Source organism: Phlebotomus papatasi, chromosome 2 (genome assembly GCF_024763615.1).
Source record: "Phlebotomus papatasi isolate M1 chromosome 2, Ppap_2.1, whole genome shotgun sequence".
NCBI lineage: Eukaryota > Metazoa > Arthropoda > Insecta > Diptera > Psychodidae > Phlebotomus > Phlebotomus papatasi.
Window position 1 is genome coordinate 7,405,870 of NC_077223.1, and position 19,834 is coordinate 7,425,703.

At 39.1% G+C, this 19,834-nt stretch overlaps 2 protein-coding genes across 2 annotated transcripts; one reads left to right on the forward strand and one right to left on the reverse strand.

Moving 5' to 3' along the window:
- The first annotated feature begins 714 nt into the window (after nucleotides 1-714).
- On the forward strand, nucleotides 715-2,178 carry LOC129802310 (eukaryotic translation initiation factor 3 subunit M). The gene is made up of 3 exons (XM_055848029.1): nucleotides 715-878; nucleotides 970-1,149; nucleotides 1,221-2,178. Exons 1-3 carry the CDS (start codon nucleotides 834-836, stop codon nucleotides 2,133-2,135), a joined length of 1,140 nt encoding a protein of 379 aa, XP_055704004.1. The 5' UTR covers nucleotides 715-833; the 3' UTR covers nucleotides 2,136-2,178.
- A 2,914-nt stretch (nucleotides 2,179-5,092) lies between these two features.
- LOC129802301 (exportin-5) lies at nucleotides 5,093-15,986 on the reverse strand. Its single transcript, XM_055848016.1, has 6 exons — nucleotides 14,331-15,986; nucleotides 8,222-9,797; nucleotides 7,712-8,066; nucleotides 7,484-7,652; nucleotides 5,732-5,932; nucleotides 5,093-5,668 (listed from the first exon to the last, which is right to left on the reverse strand). The coding sequence occupies exons 1-6, from the start codon at nucleotides 15,546-15,548 to the stop codon at nucleotides 5,510-5,512; spliced, it is 3,678 nt and encodes a 1,225-aa protein (XP_055703991.1). The 5' UTR covers nucleotides 15,549-15,986; the 3' UTR covers nucleotides 5,093-5,509.
- Nucleotides 15,987-19,834: the final 3,848 nt, after the last annotated feature.

The following is a 19,834-nucleotide window of genomic DNA, read 5'->3' on the forward strand; positions in this document are numbered from 1 at the left end:
AAATTTTAGTTCCACGATTAAGTTAAACATTAAATTTAAGGTCTTAAAATTGAAAGTGTATTTCAAATATAATGTTCCTCAATTCGACCTGTCGACGAATCATAGGAAGTGGAGCTTTTTCAGTTAAATGTTTTACTACTTTTGAATAAATTCATAAAACTGTGTTTTCCTATTTTATATTAATGATTGACTTAATTTTAACTTTATTCATGAAGTGTTAGAAAGCCAAAGTTAAATGCATGACTTTATAGTTTTGTGGTTTATTTAATTTCTTAGAAAAGATGGGTGGTCGAGTAGAGGAACCCCAGGTGGTCGAGTAAAGGCACTTTGATATCAGAGTGGTCGAGTAGAGGAAAACATCGCATTTTTAAAACAGTTTAATTTTTTTGTAATTTAAAGTTATGTTATGCCTAAATGAAGTTCACCATAAGATAGATAAAGATCTATACTATAGTTTTAGATAAAACCCCTATCAAAAAAGACAAATTATAACTGTTTTTTCATAAGTTTTTCACAAAAGATCTCCTTAAGTGGTCGACATAGGGTCCTTATCTTACGCATAACAAGACCTTAAAATTATTTTAAATGTAACCGTCGATAACTCGTCCGGATTAGAGAGCGGGCACTGTATTTAAAATAATTTTAATTTTTGGTATTGGTACTAATATTGGTACAGAGTAGTGATATGGCATGAGTACGTGCTGCAAGCTGGGTGCTTTCTCTCTCGTTCTCTCTTCTCTCACACCAAAACACGGGAGACTGCGACGTGTTAGCCAACGAGACCCAATTTTCTCAGTTTTCCCCTCGAATTGTGTGAATTTTCCCGGAAAACTATGACTGGACCTGCAGTATTCATCGACCTCTCCCTCGAGGATCAGGTAAAATGCCCTGAGAGAAGCTTTTTCACCTGCAAAAGCGGTTTCGAAACCAACAGAGATTTTGAGGTTATGTTTTTGGTCAAAATTGCAGGCTCAAGAGCTCCGGAAGTACTTTAAAAGCCTCGGAGCGGAAATTTCGGAGGAGAAATCTCCCAAGGGCATTGAGGATGACCTGCACAAGATCATTGGGGTGTGCGATGTGTGTTTCAAGGATGGTGAACCCAGCCAGATTGACGGAATCCTCAACAGCATCGTGTCCATAATGGTTTCTGTGAGTTTCCGGGGAAAAAGGGGGATTGGGTGGGGCTTTTGGGATGGGAAATGACGATTTTGTTTTTGCAGATTCCTCTGGATCGTGGAGAGAACATTGTTTTGGCTTTCTGTGAGAAATTGACTAAGGCTCCGGAGCCAGCTCTGGCCAAAGTTTGCTTGCAGAGTCTGTGGAGGCTCTTCAATAATCTTGAGCCATCTTCGCCCCTGAAGTACCATGTTTACTACCATCTGGTTCAGGTGGCTAAGCAAGTGGATCAGGTGCGGGAAGTGTTCACGGGCGTTGAGAGTCTCCGGACGCAATTTGCTCAGTGTCCACCGTCGACGGAGCAGCTCCAGAAGCTCTACCGGCTGCTCCATGAAGTGCTGAAGGACAGCAATACCGAATTGGCGGCTAAGGTGATGATTGAATTGCTGGGAACGTACACGGAGGAGAATGCTTCGTGCGCCCGGGAGGATGCAATGAAATGCATCGTGACAGCTCTGGCTGATCCCAATACATTCCTCCTGGATCCTCTGCTCTCTCTCAAACCCGTTCGCTTCCTCGAGGGAGAACTCATTCACGATCTCCTCTCCGTCTTTGTCAGCGAGAAACTGCCCAGCTACTTGCAGTTCTACCAGAATCACAAGGAATTCGTGACGTCGCAGGGCCTCAATCACGAGCAGAACATGAAGAAGATGCGCCTGCTGTCCTTCATGAAGCTCGCCGAAACCTATCCCGAAATGTCCTTTGAGCTGCTTCAGCGGGAACTCCAGATCGGAGAGAATGAAGTTGAACCCTTCATCATTGAAGTTCTGAAGACGAAACTGGTCAGAGCACGAATGGATCAGGCTGCTCGAAAAGTTCACATCTCCAGCACAATGCACCGCACCTTCGGACGAGCTCAGTGGCAGCAGCTGAGAGATCTTCTGCACTCCTGGAAGAACAATCTGTCCACAATCCGGGAGGGCATCAATCACATCGAGCAAGTTCACAAAGCCAAGTAGAAACTCTTATTTTTCTTCAATAAAACACCTTTTTTCTGTCTTATTCTTCATCTTTTTCTTTCTCTGGATAATTATTTACAAAAGAGGATACAACAAAAGGTTCTACTAAAGATTATAAATTAGATTCCTTACGAGCTACAAAAATTGTGTAATGATTTTTCTTTCTCTGAAGAGATTTTTTAAGAGTCTTCTCTCATGTTTTAATGGAATGAGAATTGCTGTTCTTCAACCTATTTTATACATTAATAAAATTTTCTACCAGAAAAAAAGTGATTTTTTTGTAGGCTTTATTGTCATTATCAATCAATTAATTATTTAGATAAAATATTTTTGCAATAAAATTTGATTTGGGAAAGAAATGGCTGAAAATTACAGTTTCATGTCGAAAATAGTGATGCAATATTTATGTTTTTTTTTCGTCGAGGTAAAAGGTAATTTTTCCGGTCTCAAAAGCTGTATTGTTAACAGATTGGAACGTTGTAAGGTTAGAATTCGATGCTTTTATAAAAAAATAAAGATTACAATACATAACCTCAATTGTGTTTCTTTTTTAACCTATCAATCAAATGCTTTGAAAGCAATTGAATTAATTTTTCATTTACAGTAGACTCTCTCTCAATCGGGAATATGGGGCAAAATGTCATCCGGTTTAGCGATAGAATTGAGCGTCAAAGCCTTTGTAAATTCCACAAAAAGCGCTCAATTATAAAGAATCACGATAAAATAGGAAGAACTACAGTGAATTTGAGCAAATTAGCTTCATAATTAAACGTGAAAATTGTCAACAAAATTTGTCGCCCGATTGAGAAAGAGCCGATTGAGCGAGAGTCTACTGTAACAGATTTTAGAAAAAAATATACAAAATTAAAATAAAAAAGTATTCTCAAATTTTGAGGTTATACTGATAGCAAATTGATTGTATAGCAAAAATCCACGTAAATTCCATTGGAAATTAAGCTTCTAAATTTCAATATTCCGCGGAATTCTAGAAAGATTTTCATGGAATTTAGACGAAGAAATTCCATTTCAATCAAGGGGTAATTAATTCCCATTTTTCTTACAAGTGTTTCTGGTTTCTCAGGTTTCGCGATGCAATTCTTGGGTTTCTCGGGTTTCGAGAGGCAATTACTGGGTCTCACGGGTTCCGCGAGGCAGTTCTTGGGTTTCTTGGATTTCCCGGGTTTCGCGATGCAAGAATTGTGTTTCTCGGATTTCGCGAGGCTATTCTTGAGCTTCTCTCTCGGGTTTCACGAGGCAATTCTTGGGTTTCTCAAGTTTCGCAAGGCAATTCTTGGGTTTCTCGGTTTTCGCGATACATTTTTGAGTTTCTCTCAAGTTTTGAGATTCAAAAATTGGGTTTATCAGGTTTCGCGAGGAAAATTCTTAGGTTTCTCGGATTTTGTAATGCACTTTTTGGGTTTCTCAAGTTTCACGAGGCAATTTTTGGGCTTCTCTCTCGGGTTTCGCAATGCAATTATTGGGTTTCTCAGGTTTCGCGATGCCATTCTTGGTTTTCTCGAGTTTCGCAATGCAATTTTTGGGTTTCTCGGGTTTCGTGATGGACTTTTTGGGTTCCTTTCTCGGGTTTGACGATGCAAGAATTGTGTTTCTCAGATTTAGCGAAGCTATTCTTGAGCTTCTATCTCGGGTTTCGCGATGCAAAAATTGGTTTCTCATGTTTCTCGAGGCAAATTCTTGAGTTTCTCGGGTTTCGCGATACACTTTTTAGGTTCCTTTCTCGAGTTTTGCGATGCAATTCTTGGGTTTCTCGGGTTTCGCAATGCAATTTTTGGGTTTCTTTCTCGGGTTTTGCGATACAATATTTAAGTTTCGCGATGCAAAAATAAAGTTTCTCCCCGTAAGATTTATATGGAAAACCAAACGTGAAACGTATTCGGGATAAGCTGAAGAAATCCATGGAAAATTCCACTTTCTTTCCATAGGATTTTTCGGTTTTGGACTCTTTTCGGTAAATGTCTGCGTCTTTCTAAGGGAAATCCGAAGAACAATTTCATGGAAAAAATCTAGGACGATTTCCTGGCAAATATTTCGCAGAAAAAAAAATCCACTTCAAATCCATGGGAATTCTTTTGAAAATATTCTATGGATAATACCGCTTTCTTTACCCAATACTTTATGTAAATTTGGATTATTTGATTGCAATTTTTAAAAATTCCGATAAATTCTTTTCACAGAAACGACAAAATTCGGTGAATCTTGTAAGTATCACGAAATATTTTGTGAACATTGCATTCAAGAGTTTCTTCTCTGGAGCGGGATGATATAACCTAAAAATTTCATAACCTATAAAAGCATTAAGGATTGAAGTTTTTTCAAAAATTGCTTGTCATTATTTCTTGAGTCCAGATTTTATCCACATTGTTGAGAACTTCTTCTGAGGTTCTTTTTCCAAGAATATGTATGACAAATCCACTGGATTTATCATGAAAACGATTTAATAGTTAACTTTGTGTAGAAAACTTTAGGATTTTACGAGTAAATCTCCGAGAACAAGAGGTTAGTTTGTAAATTTAAGATTGCATTAAAGAAAAGAGCTTTTAGGTTACATTGTCGTCTTGATCAAAAATTTAATTCGGAAAGTTTTAGGTTATGTTAAACTAATTCAACACCAAACACATTGTGAAGCGGAATATCTGGCGTTTGGAGAAATTTTTGGACAATAATTTAGCCACAATAATAAAACTAATTAAAACGTTCTTTATACTCATAATTCACATGAACCATTCTAACCTCAAAAAAAGAAACTGTCAATTTTCAATGTTTTTAAGATTTTTTTTTAATAAATTCTGTAAGAAAAAATTTTAAATTTGCAAATGATCATGAAAATCTCATGTGCAAACTCGTAAATTAAATTTTATGGTTTTCTTTTTAGGTTAGGTCATACATAACCTCGAAATAATAAAGCAAACTCTCTTCAGTCCATAAGAAAATTGCGATTATTTTGAGAATCCTTATTATTTATTTTTTTACTTCCACAAAAATATGCACCACTATTTCATATTCAAAAAACTGTAAAACCCTGGAATTATTTTCACAATTAAGATCCAAAAAAATATGTATATTTTTAATTTTTTCCCTAAATACTCTTCATCTCCAAAAACATGTCTTTTCAGTTTTCAAAACAATAAAAAAAGCTAAATAAATTAAGCAAAAATTTGATGATAGAAATTTGTGTATAAATGCTTCTGCTAAAATTTTTTCCTTTAAGTATTGTCTAAATATTCTCTTCAAAGAAGTCTAGTTGCGATTTTTTTTCTTGTCAAACAGTCCATTTTCCTTACCTTTCTGTCTTCACTGGATTAGATGCCACATTGCTAAGAAGTTTCTTGCTTTGTGCCTCCGATCGCTTCGTCCTAGCTCTTCGTGTTGAACATTTCAGAAATTGTAGGACCTATGGATCCATCGAGGGCATTCTGATGATTCCGACGATGGAGATTCTGAAGCTGCAGAGGTGGCAGTTCCACAATTTTAATCTCCTTCTTGAACAATTGACCTGCATTCTTGCCAATCACCTAAATAAGGATCATAAATTAATCCTTCAGGGAATTCCGTTTTGTTTCCTTTGAAATACTAACTTGACTGGTGATCTTCTTGAAGAGATCCCTCTTTCCCTTCTCAATTTTGTTCCCCTTCGTACTGCCAGTGGCAATCTTCTCGTCCAACTTCTGCACATCGGCCACAGTGATGTTGGGAATCTTCTGCATCACATCAATCACGACAGGGAACTTTGGACGAAGGATCTCGTAGATTTGCACTCCAAGGGTAATGCAAGAATGCTGAGGAATTTGGAAATAGTGAAGAAAAATGACCAAGAGCTTGAGAAATTTTGAAATTTGAGAAGTGTTGCCAGCGCCACTTGTGGGGAAAAACAGAACATTCAAGCGGAGGTTTTATTGCGACGCGATATACTCATAGAACCTCCTCAAAAACAAAATTCCCAGTCAGAAATGTGAAGAAATTGCAATAAAATAAATCATTTACACTTAAAGCTAAAATTCATGTGAGCAACGCATATGCCTGTGATTGACATTGGCACCCAGAGAGGCAAACCATCATTTCACGTCAAGATGTTTACATACACACAGTCAGTCAGTTCTGACGTATTTTGCAAAGAAAAGTCAATAATAGTGTTTCATAGGCGACGAGTAACGAGAAACACAGTGCCTAAAGGGCACGCTAGTAGACGAACTCTATCCCTTAGCAGGAATTGTTCCATTACGGGTGAGAAGACAAATTATTTCCAGTAGAGAGATGTCCAAGGTTCTTTCTGAACCGAAGAATCTTCTTCATGGTCACAAAAAACCAAGAGCAAGGCTCAGGTCTCGCATGGGATTACCGCAAAGGACAGTCAGAAGAAAATGTTGACGCTGAACATGGTTTACGGAGGAGATTGTAGATCTGCTGCAGGAGTATTACGATCCATCGCAACAAGAAATCATAGTTGCAAAAACGAGAAAAATAAAAGGAAGTCTTGCGATAACTGTCAATTGCGTCCGGCCTAAAACTTTAATCTTCTCGCCCGAATAGAGGCCACAATGTAGGCCTCTCTATAAAGCTCCTCCGGTTCGTTATTCATCATTTTTTGCAATTTTCCTGTAGTTTCCTCATGGAAAGGCCCGTAGATTCGTCGTAGGACAGGATCAGCAGCTTTCTCTCCTCTGTGCGGATCAAAGGTACTGTTTCCAGACCATACTTTGATCTTTGTTGACCGCGAGACGTTCCCTGATCAAAATATCGACGAGAGTGCAAAGAAACTTCTACTCGTTAACCTCTATTCCGACTTCATTACCCGTCGTGACCCGTGAGGACGACCCGTGAGGAACTACGATACAAACTACAAGAGTAGAAGACCAGAAAGAGATACAAAGTGCTGGACCATTTGGTTTTCTAGAGACAGATCCTACATAGGATTTTCGGGTCTGTGAAAGATGCTGCAACGGAAGAATTCAGAATCAGAATGAACTATTAGTTGGAGCGGCTGTACGGGGTACCCAACATTGTGGACTTTGTCCAGGCGAGAAGAATGAGCTAGCTCGGTAATGCGTACCGGATATCTGGCCGACGAAGAAAGGGTGTGGTGACGGAGGCCTTCTCTCAAAGAGTCGTTGTGCCACCTAAGTAAGTATAGGGAATCACGCTACCAACTACAAGGGATACCCTATATCAAGGAATACAAGACCAGTCGTGAAGAGATACAAAGTGCTAAGGATCGCAGTGTTGAACAACAGCAGAAGATCATCGCAATCCCAACCCTAACCCGGATACTAATGCTTGGTTCTGCCCTGGGAACGACCTGGAATTATCTTTATTTCGACAAATTGTCTTACCTGATTTGTTTCGTGTTGTCCATGAACCTGGAGACACTGAAGCACTGACATCATTGTGCTAGATGCCAGAGAATCTGTGATTAGTCCCTCAGCAGCTAAATATCTAATGATTGGCCCCGTTAGCAGCGTCGCCTTGAAACTAGAGCAGCTGTCATTCCATGTGAGAATGCTGGAAATAGACAGCCTTTTAGAAAGAAGAAAGTCCGGCAACTTAAAAGAAATCCTTACTTGAGAACAGTCATGACTATTGAGCTGCACGTTGCTGGGCAGTGAAGTAATTTACCGCCCAGATCGCTAATGATTTCTGAGGCCATTGCTGACTGAGCAGCTCTGGATAATTGTTGCGGAGGACCATCCATAGACAAGTCATCTTGGTCCATCGTTTCGTCTGACGGATTGCTGTGATCCGTGGTCAATTGTCCACCCACGAGAGCTACCTTGAGCAACTCAAGGTACTCCCTGGCCATTGCCCGATACACCATGTCCTCAATGACTTCCTGCGTATCACTAACATCCTCACCTAGTTCGCCGCTCTCGTACAGAGACGAGATGTACTGCCATCTAGCAGTCAGGCGATTGAGCACTGAAAACGACAGGAAATCAACCACAAATTTATTATCACCATGTACTTCGGTGCACATGTTGCAACATGATCACATGCAGCAACTGTTCTCCATGTGACCAAATGCACAACATTGCTTGCAATTTTTTCAATGCAGTACAGGGGAAAGAACTTACTGAATGGTGCCAGGTAGGCAAAAACAGGCAGGAGGACAGCGTCATAGAATGCTGGTGGGCAGGAGAACACGAATGGCTTCATGAAGACCCTATTGATGGTTCTGAGTCTGTAGTCTGGCACATTTTCCACATTGGCAAATACACTGCCAATTACGGCATCTGCTATTCCTGGAATTTGATAGAGATCCCGTCCGAGGGACGGTCCAGCCGATCCAATCAGATGGATATTTGTCTCAAAGAGAAAATGCAAAAATTGCTGCATCCGATCAACTTCAGTTGTTTGCACCTTCTTCTCAGCCTCTGGATCCATTGGATCATTGGGAATCACAGGCATTCCAATCAGAGCTCGTTTCTCAGACTCCAAAATCGCATGAACACCCCTAAAGGCCTCCACCATGAGATGCAGGCTAGAGAACAGCTCATTGACCACGCGAATCAGACTAAGGATGTGCGGCAGGAGGGGAATGACATGCGGAGTGGCAGGATTTCGACATATGGGGTTGCCAGACTCCGTGAGGCCCACAACAAAACCACCACGGGACGCTCTGTCGGGATCATCGGGCCAGGAGCAGCGTTTAATGACCCCAACAACAATATTGATGGCATAAGTTAGTTGAGTACGATTGATAACCGTGGGATGGGTTGGGGTTTCCCCCTGAGGCCTCGGCTCAATGTCCAACCCAACATAGTGGATAAAGTCTCTGGGTGACTTGACAGCTGACACCAGACTTAACCACTGTTGTCGCCCTTCGGCAATAATCTCCGCCACAAAGGCCGTCTGACGCTCATAATCGCAGAAATGGTTAGATATCTGCAGCAGAGCCTCCTGCATCGTGGTCTTCTCACCACGACTCAATTGATTGGGAGTTCCAATCAATCCCTGTACCGTGCCATTGATCTGATCGAACACCGGCAGCAGAAGCAGTGGATACTTAATCCCCAGCTTCACCATCAGCGCTGCCGAATGTCGCCTGAGATTCTTCACGGCCTTCGTTGACGTGACACTTGGTTCAGGACTCTGATCTCTGAACACCAAGCACGCAAAGATCTTCTGCAGCACACGCGGCAGAAGAGATACACCCGACATGGCTACACAATTTCCAGCCGTTATCTGACACGAAGACATGCTGAGGAACATAAATAGGGCCGAAATGCACGAGAGAATGATTGAGAGGACCAAAGGATCAGGAGTATCTACCTTCAGACACTCCTCTAACAACCTAAGACCTGATTGAACTGACGGACGTTCAGTTACGAGCAAAATTCGCCCAATAACTGCATCGAGAACATAGCTAAGTGCCTCCCACTCCATGTAGGCTGGATCTTGTACTGTCATGTTGGTCACCTCCCCAGCCATTGCCTTCTGCAGTCGAAGTGACATCCACTGTTCGCAGAAACCAAAGGTTACGAGAGGAGCTGTCATTGTGGCCTGGCGAAAGATGTCAATGAAATCCGTTCGGCAGCGATGGAAGAAGAGGGCAAACTCTTCTTCGCTGTCGTAGTCAATGCTGGCGAACACCCGTGGATCCAAGGTAATCTCAACAGGGCGATTGGCCGGGTAGAGTATTTTGATGATCTGTGGGCAAAAAAATTACTTAAAAAATGTGGAGCAACCTCGTCTCTTAAGATTGCTCTAGGTTGCCCTTTGGAAACTCTAATTCTGAGTTACCCGTTGTAAAGGACTTCTTAGAACCCAGTGTCAGATTACACTGTGCAACAGCCAAAAATGGGATGGAAAATAATGAGTAGTTTCTTGTTCCTTGGTATGTCCTGAACATTTCTCCCGAAGAAACTTGTGGTCCATCACGTCAAGTTTCTGAGATATCTTAAGAAAAAGATCTTTAAGAAATTTTTCGAAATATTTGAAAAAAGTTGTTTATAATCAATAACGGTACATCCTAGGATGTTGGTATCAAAGGATAACTCAAGGATGTGTAGAGGAGGATTCAAGGACATTTTTCCTGGAACATCGCATATCCCTATCCCTCATTTTTTTTTTTAGATTTGTTTCATAAACTCCTAAATGTCCTCCAAGCCCATGAAAAGGATTCGTGGGACGACTTGAATCCTTTACAAAAATAGTCTCCTGAATATCATAGGTTCGTAAAATATACCGTTATCCAGAAATTACGTATTTGAATGAGTTATGAACCACAGAATTTTCTCTCAAAAATTCATTATTTTATTTCATATCTTCTACAAATAAATTCTAATGTCTCATAAGTTTAATTTTCTTTGTAATCCACCATCCATCACATTTATGACAAAAGAGAATCAAAATCCTTGCTTTTTAGAGTTAATCAAATTCGGTCAAAAAGCACAGAAGATATGATGTTTTAAATTTCGTGAACTTTGATCGCTCATATCTCCGGTTTTATTAACTTTTTTTGAAAAATTTTTTGAAGTTTTGAAAAAATGAGTTTGAATGTTGATGAATTTTGACGATATCGCAGCGCCACCTGTGGTGACTTTTTGAACTTTCGTCTGAAAGTGGTCATCGAGACGAAACCAAAAACCCAAAATTTAACTCAAAATGTTAATTAGAACCGCAGATAAAGGCCGGTCAATTTTTGAACTTTGACCCCTTATAGCTCGGGTCAGGGGTTATGGATCGACTTAAGTATTTTTTTGTTTGATAGGTATAATCTGCGGCTACAACATACTAAAATTTCAGTCCGATGCACAAAGAAATTTTTGAGTTATTTAATTTTGGAAAATTGAAAAATTTTCTTTTTAATTATAGCGCCCCTAGCGGTGGTTTTATGAACTTGCGACGTTAGAAGGAGAAGTTGAATTTCACGAGAGCTTTCCAAAATGCCCTCACTTTTTAAATTCTGACAATTAGAACCGGAATTATGGCCATTTTAAGAATTGTTTTTTGGGCACTTATAGCTCGGGTCAGGGGGGTCGGTGGACCTTAAGTTTAGTATTGATCGAAAGATCTAAGGCCCAGCTATAACATATTAAAATTTGAGCCCGATCGATGCCATATCGAAGTCTTATTGACTTATAGTGCATGTTGTTAAGATATGAAATAAAATAATGAATTTTTGAGAGAAAATTCTGTGGTTCATAAGTCATTCAAATACGTAATTTCTGGATAACGGTATATTTTACGAACCTATGATATTCAGGAGACTATTTTTGTAAAGGATTCAAGTCGTCCCACGAATCCTTTTCATGGGCTTGGAGGACATTTAGGAGTTTATGAAACAAATCTAAAAAAAATGAGGGATAGGGATATGCGATGTTCCAGGAAAAATGTCCTTGAATCCTCCTCTACTCATCCTTGAGTTATCCTTTGATACCAACATCCTAGGATGTACCGTTATTGATTATAAACAACTTTTTTCAAATATTTCGAAAAATTTCTTAAAGATCTTTTTCTTAAGATATCTCAGAAACTTGACGTGATGGACCACAAGTTTCTTCGGGAGAAATGTTCAGGACATACCAAGGAACAAGAAACTACTCATTATTTTCCATCCCAAGAAAAAAAGTTTCATTTTGTTGCACTGTGTTATTATTAATGGTATCGAAATATATTCATTACAAAGGTAATCATTTTTACAATGTACATATCCCGTGTTAGAAGGATCTGCTAGTCCGTTTGTAAATTTGCCCAGGTGCGCCTTCACCGCATTGTGGATGCTTCTTCCATGCTCCCGGAGTTGTTGGGCGCAGGCGGTGCATTATACTACGTTATTAACATATGAAAATTGTCTACATTAGACATTCAGATCTTTGCACCGGGCGGGACTCGAACTCACAACAGTAAGTCGAGCCGGGGAATCGATCCGGCCAAGAGCCAACGGTCTTGCCTATTGCGCCACTGTTTCCCCCCAGTGTCAGATAAAAGGGTACAACTAGAGGGCACTTCCAATTTAGTGAATTGAGGGTGTTATAACTTTTGTTATATTGGTACGTTATAGCTGGACCTACGAGCTTTCGATTAAAATAGACAGGCTTCCTAATCCACTGACAAAAAAATGGTGATACGGAAAGCTCTCCTTAAATGCTATTACTCTTCTGAACACAACACACCAACCTCGTCCGATTCAATCTAAGGACTGATTAATCGAAAAATCGATTTTCGAAAATTCGATGTCGAATATTTCGAAAACTAGACGATTGTCTTTCTTTGAATTTTAGTATATTGTAGCTGAGTTTAAGACCCTTACAACATTGGGTCACACTTCTCCCTCGATGGTCTCTGAACTGAGCTATATAATTAAAAGTGTCTCAACCTGACTGTATTTTCGGTGTTTATGAATCGATTTCGATGAAATTTTTGTATCTTGTATCTGAGATCGAGATCTGTCTAACGATGGGTCCGATCCATCCCAACCCAACTCTTATTTTGTCGAAATAGACCGGACTCTATTTTGCGATGACCGATTATGACCGATGCAGCCGGGTTCAGAATTTCAATACCTTTCCAAAAAATCCAAATTTAACCAAATCGGTTGAGAAATGGGCCCTCCAAAGTGATTGACCTTTGGCCTTCAATAATTCAAAATGGCGAATTTTCCGGCCAAAAATCATTGAAAAAGCTTGAGCCAATTTTGGGAAAAACAGAAAAAACATTACTTTTAGGGAATATTAATTATTGGGGATGCAAAATTATTCAAAAATCGGTACTTAACCGGTTCATTACCGTTGAAGACCGATGCAGCCGGGTTCGAAATTTCAATACCCTTCCAAAAAATTCAAATTTCACCAAATATATATTTGTTATCCGGTATCATGTTTGGGCTCGTTGGAAAAGTCTTGGAATTTGCGATAAAACTGAACCAATTCAAATCGGTTCTGAACCGGTAATGAACTGCTTATGAACCGATAAGTAATTTTCGTCATAAGAACAATTCCATTACTCTCTTAAAACTATTTTAGGGGATCTTTTGACTGATTTGTGAATCGATTTAAATCGGTTGAGAACCGGTAAACAGTACACCGCACAGTTTGAGCACTTCGTAAAGCCTGGGACCACTGGGACGTTTTGCCAGCACTTTATTCTGAATTTCAACCAAATTTCTCGGAAAAGTTTTGAAATGCACTGGAGAGTAAGTTATCAAATTTTCCCGATTATATCCGTGGAAAAAATATCTCAGTTTTCCACGAATTTTACCAAGATTTTTATGTGAAATCTTGTAGGAAATGTCCCCAGAAAAACGACAAGAATTATATGAACCTTTCCTGGGAATGTTCCTAGGATACATTCCCCAAATTTCCGGTAGTCTTTTCGAGATATCTCGAGGAAGTTTGTAGGAAATTTCTTCGGAAAAGTGGGAAAAATTCAAAAACCCTCCTCAGCTATATCACTGAAAAAGATCTTACAGTTTTCCGAAAATTTTCCTCAAATTACTCGTGGAAATTTATGTGAAATGTTCCCTCAAAAATGGGAACTGTACCTAGGGATAGTGCGTAACACTCCTTCGCAGTTTTGCATTAATGGCCTCCTAAAGAATTCACTGGGTATGAGAAAAGGAATTTTCTCCCGGGGAGTGAGTGACTTTCTTTAAATTTTCCTAAGGAATTTCGTAGGAAATGGTGGAAAATTTTTTTATAGGGTTCTAATATTTTTAGCTGAGATTCTTTACATTTAACCGATTTTAGCGAACTCTCAATCGAATTTACACGTATTCCGAGTTGCAAGCACGGTGTGGTCCTCTGTACAGTATCATAGCCATCACAGCTAACCATAAGCCTATTCTGGGCTTATCAGTGTTTTTTTTTACCTAATTTTCTTAGCAATTTCGTTAATTTCGTTCATAGATACTCATCGTTAGAACAGTCGCCATTTTGAATTTTAAAATATTAAAATTAATTCTCTCTGGAAGACATATTCTTCAACCGATTTGTTCAAAACTGGATTTATTTGAAAGGTCTAGAAATTTTCAATAAATTTGTTTTTCTAATTTTCTGTTTGTAATAAATATATTCAACTTTTATTGCCTCTTTTTTTCATAAAATGGATGCGTTGGAATTTTAACACGGAACTGTCAGAAGTTAAAATGACGAAAATATTTTTGGGCAAGAAATTATGCGCATTTCAATGGAAAATTGCTAAAAGTAATTAAAAAAAAAATAAAGATTGAAATAAACTGACCTTGGGTCCGGCGATTTCGATAATCTTGGGCACGTACTCCACAAATGCTGGATCCTTGGCGATATGCTCGTACCTCAGGAGCATAATCCAGATGAGGGCGCCCCCGTGAGCCACTGAGAGACTCGGATGCCGCGTGAGCATCATCACTGTCTCGAGGAATGTGATGAAGCTGGGAGAGTTGCAGGGAATGCCCTCTTCCTTTGTCTTCCCAAGGGTGAGATGCTGGGCCAGGCCCGTCAGCACCGCTACGACCTTCTTGAGGAAGGTGTAAGTGTCAGGAAGGAGAGAGGCTTCGGCTGCTGCTACGGAGCGATAGATATAACTGATGAAGTCAGTGCGAAAGAGGAGACTCAGTGGGATTCGTTCCTTGGCCACGGTCTTGCGACTGAGAATCTGGGCCAGGCACTCAGAGGCACCAATCTGGAAAGCAGCATCATTGAGCAGGATGCAGAGAATCTGAAGGAGGCGTCCTTCATTGGCCACAATGTGCACAATGGAAACCCATTCGACGAAGCTGGTGATTGTGGGCAGGACAACTTGAACGACCCGAGCATGACTGAGAGCCTGCTGGGCACTTCCTGCCACTTGGGCACTCCGGAAGTTGCTCACGTGGAGCTCAATTAATCGCATGAAGAAGTCAAAGATCTCCGTCATGTTGGCCGTGAGGGCTGAATAGATATCCTTGCGCCTCTGGCTAGATTCCATTGTCTGCAGCAGAGCCACATCCTCAACCAGGCGCAGAAAAATCAGCAGAACCAGTTCCGTCTGAGCCTCTCCCTTGACGCAGGCATCTGAAAGTTCAGCCAGGAGCGTCGTCCACTGCTGTGGCCACTCCCTCTTGATCATCTCCACGATGATTCGACTCAAAGCATCCTTAATGTGCATCAAGGAAGCATCTTCGGCTGGACCAACTCCACTGGCCAGCAATTTCATGGCATTCTCCTTCACAAAAATCTTCTCCTGCTGCGAGATACTGTACCACTTGAACTTTACCGTGTGCTCCATCAGCTGCAGCCCAAAGTGTCGTACTGTGAGCGGAAACTGCCCACTGGCCAGAAATAGACCGGCCTGGGCACAGAGTGGAGAAGTCTCTTTGAAACGTTCACATGCCATATACGCCTCCATCCGATCATTCTGCGTGGCATGTGTGTTCATTGTGACCTCCACTGCACGAGCCAACTCCCCAGCCAGCCTAGCCACATCCCCATTCACCTCCATCCTGAATCCAAACACACCTGGACCTTCCGGATCACAATAAATCACTTCTTCTCACTTTTTCCTTCCAAATTCACCCGAGAATTCACTCTTTAGCACTCACTACTTACTCAAATATTCGCAACTTTCACTCCCGGACACTTTTGCTGGAGAAATTGATGAAAATGCTGCCAGAAGAGCCCCAAAAATACGACCATGCGCTATCAATGGGCGATCTAGACACCTTTTCACTCTCACTTTCAAGCACAAAATCTGTCTTTCGGCGGCCGATTTTCAGGCTATCGCCCGAGGGGGCACCGCGGGGATATGTAGGGTGCACAACTGACTGGTATTTATCGGAGAAAATGCAGTAATCTTTGTCCAAGGAATGCAAAACCAAACATTCGAGTGAGCACTTAACCACACAATTTTTTGTTTTCTCAGTGACAGGCGGCGCTGGCAAAAACATAGACATCCACCCGGTAGACTACCCATTAATGTTTCTTCTATGTTTCGCGTTGAATGTTTTGCTTTCTTTTATATATTATTTCTCTCAAATTTCATTTCCCCAAGTAACATAAATATTATTCATATTGTTTTACAAAATCTGTAAAAAATTGTAGCGGTCGACTTTTGAACCTTCGAAGAGAACCGATGTCATAGATTTACCTTGAAAAAATTAACAGAAAAAAAATGAATAAAATAGTTCAATTTATTGAAAATATTCATTAAAAATGCTTTTTTAAACTAATCATCAAAATTAATTAAGTTGTTGAGTATTCTGAAGTGAATTGTGAGATGTTATTTACCATGCTGAAAAAGAAGAAGCCTAAGAAGAAAAAATAGATTTAGTGCAAAAGTACAGAAGATACAACCTAAATCAGTAAATAAAATTTCAAGATGACTAATATTGCGATGGATGAAAACAACGTGGTCTCCTTAGGCATGTGTCAAGGAAACACGCGCTTCAAGATGGCGGTCAACATCACCCCCCAGCAACGAAAGTTCCCTGTTTGAACACTGTTCAGCAAACGCGTTCGGAACAGGGTTCGGTCTAATGTTAATCCTTACGGGCTGGAAAAAAGCGAACGCGATTGAAGCAATAGTTCTCTTTGATGGCCACCACTTTCTGAACATTTGGGAGGGCGCCACCGTTGCGACAAGTCGAATAGGGAACTCTTTCACTCTTCTACACAGCTAGGAAGGATATGGTGCTTGGAGTTCCAGACAAGAAAGATAGCCAAAAAACGTTAAAGTCAACCAAATTAATTTCCAAAAGCACAAATGGGGCTTTTGAAGTTACGAGAAATCTACACACAAAATTTGAACATAAAAAACAACGAAAAATTAAGAATAAATAAAGACAAATTTAAAAAAAATGATAAAAAGGAAAATAACTAAAAACATATTCAAAGTAATAATGATCTAAATCTTAAAAAAAAACTGAAACTACAAACAAGAACAAAATTGAAAATAATAAGAACTAAGAACAAGAATTTATTGAAATTATTTTCGACTTATTTGTATAGGTCTGTAATTTCAGAGCAGAAAAAGAATTGTGTGTTTTAATACGCATTTACGGTAAAACCAATAAAATGTGAAAGAAACATAAAAATTGTTAGAAAATAAGCAATCAAGATGAAACAAAAGAAAACATGAAATTTTATACAGTTTTGTAATCGTTCGGCTATATGGATCTTTTTGAATCCGACAGGTACAATTAAAATAAAGAAGAAATTGTAGAATTTCATGAAGACTGAAAGACAACATTTTTTCTTTTAAAATATCTTTTTAACATTATAAAAAAGTTATTTAAATCAAGCTCTTAAGTGTATATAAAAGCAGAATACTGCTTTTAAGTAATACAGTAGACTCTCTCAAATTCGGGCTTTTGGGACCAAAATGCCACCCGAATTAGAGAGAAATTCGGGCGAAAATTTTTTTGAAATACAACGATTTTTTATTCATCTGCACAGCATACACATAATATTGAGTTTACATATTCATATTTATGGTAAATTTCATGAAAACCCCTTAATAATGCAAAAACATATCAGACCTGAGACAAACCATCGCAAATTTGAGCATATTTGCTTCATTTGATAATCATAATAAAACTTGAAAAATGTCAACAAACTTTTTCAAATTTAACTGCTGCCCGAATTAAAAAGTAGCCCGATCTTAAAAAGAGCTGAATTAGCGAGAGTCTACTGTATTTTCTTACATTTTCATTTAATTTTTTTTTAATTCAGCCACTGCGAATTGATTGGATCTTTTTTGAGAAAACTAAATATTTTCTATTTGCAGATGAATTAAATGTGTACGAACAAGGGATTTTTTGTTTCATTGATCACGATTTTTACATTTTTTTCACAAATAAAAAAAAAACGATTGAATGAAAGTCTACTGTAATCCTGAAACACAATTATTTGCTGCAAAAATTGCGCAATTTGGAAAGGTAAAATTTAAATGTACCCAGCGAGCACACTTAGCTGAAAAAAGTAGCGTTTTCAGCATATTTTTGCTGAATCGACTAGCAAAAATTTGCTGACTTATCAGCAGTTGTCGAACAAAAAGTGCTAACCAAATATATGGAAATGACACTGAATCGCCAATTTTGTTTCAAGATTAGCAGAATTCAGCTGAAAATACATATGTTTTCAGCTGAATTGCAATCAGTTAGCATTTGGTGCTCGCTGGGTAACTTTACTTCATTTTAAAATTAAATACAAATTTCAGTTGCGTTTAGTCTACAAAAACGATAATTCCCGGAATTCCCATTGAAAAGACCATTGTGGTTAGGAGTGAAAAGACGAAGCATGTCATTGATCGAGATCATTGAGATAAGTCTCACTAACATGGAGGAATTTTCTGCTTAATTCTATAAAGTGGAATAAATTTAAGTATACAGTGCCCGCTCTCTAATCCGGATCGCCGTAATCCGGACGAGTTATCGACGGTTACCTTTAAAATCATTTTGAGGTTATGTATGCATGTGTGTTCAGCAATGAGAATGAATTATCCTGTGAAGTTTTTGTTCAATAAATGAAGTATAATAGCATAGAATTCTCTAATTTTGTCCTTTTAAACTTCTTTAATACTTTTATTCTAATTCTCGGAAAAAAACCTTGTATTATATTTTCAAGACGTTGAACAAATTCAAAAAATCCATCCGGATTACGAAGCGGACATCTGTCAAATTGTCTCCCAATCATCCGGATTACGAAGCGGGCACTGTATTTTGAAATAAAATTCTGTGCATCCATTAATCGCGAGGTCGTGGGCTTAGGGGACTCAGATTAGCAACTCTCGCCTATTCATCCCGTTCATCCACCACCAAACTTCACAAAAATGTTCATTGTCCATTTTAAAGCGCTTCAAGGCGAGATCCTGAATTTGTTACAGCCACCTTGTCCCAGATTCCGAAATCGCTTCGTTTTTACAATGACTTTTAATGCTTTTTTTAAAGTTCAGAGACAACTAAGCTCGTTCATTGCCAAGTCCGTTCTTGAAACACTACAAACAAGGTTTAATATTTACTGGCACTCACAAAACGTAACTTTTCTGGTTTTTTCTGCAGATACTTCTAATGAAATGTAATAATACTCCTTTCAAAATGAAAGTAACTTGTAAATTGACTTCACAATTCACTTATAACAACAAGAATTTTTCACTAAAATCGTCTAAATTGGCTTAAGTCGTGAGTTAGCTTCCACCTCACAAATAATTGTAATTAACAATAATTATTGTATGAGAGCTCAGATGTTAATTTACAAATAGTTTCATTTCAAATAGAGTAGGGGAGATCGGGGTTAAATTAACCACTAAATGAAATTTTCCATTGCGTATAATTTTTACAGAAAATGTTTGTATGAGGCTGATAAATATTTCAATGAATAATAAGGGAAGTATATATTTAGAATAAAGAGTGGTTTCCATAATATTCCTTCGAAGGGAAACTATAAGATACCACTATCTAATACTATACACGTGGCTAATCTGCCCCGGTCTCCCCTACATGTTACCTTGCAAAAAAATCTCTTTAAAAACTCACACAAGCTTGTTTTGTGGATACCAGTGAATGCTAAGCTTGTTTGTAGCGAGCTAAAAATCTGCGCCATTCCCGCAAATCCCGGGAAACTTTTCAAGAATACTGAGGAAAACTGAGACATTTAACCCAGGATTTACCCGTGAATTCCCCTGAAAAAGTCAGGAGTCGGAAAAACTAGGGGACTTTTCTCAAAGAAATACCTGGGAACTCTTCGGGAAATATCGGAAAAACTTGAGGATAATTCTCAGGAAAATCCTTG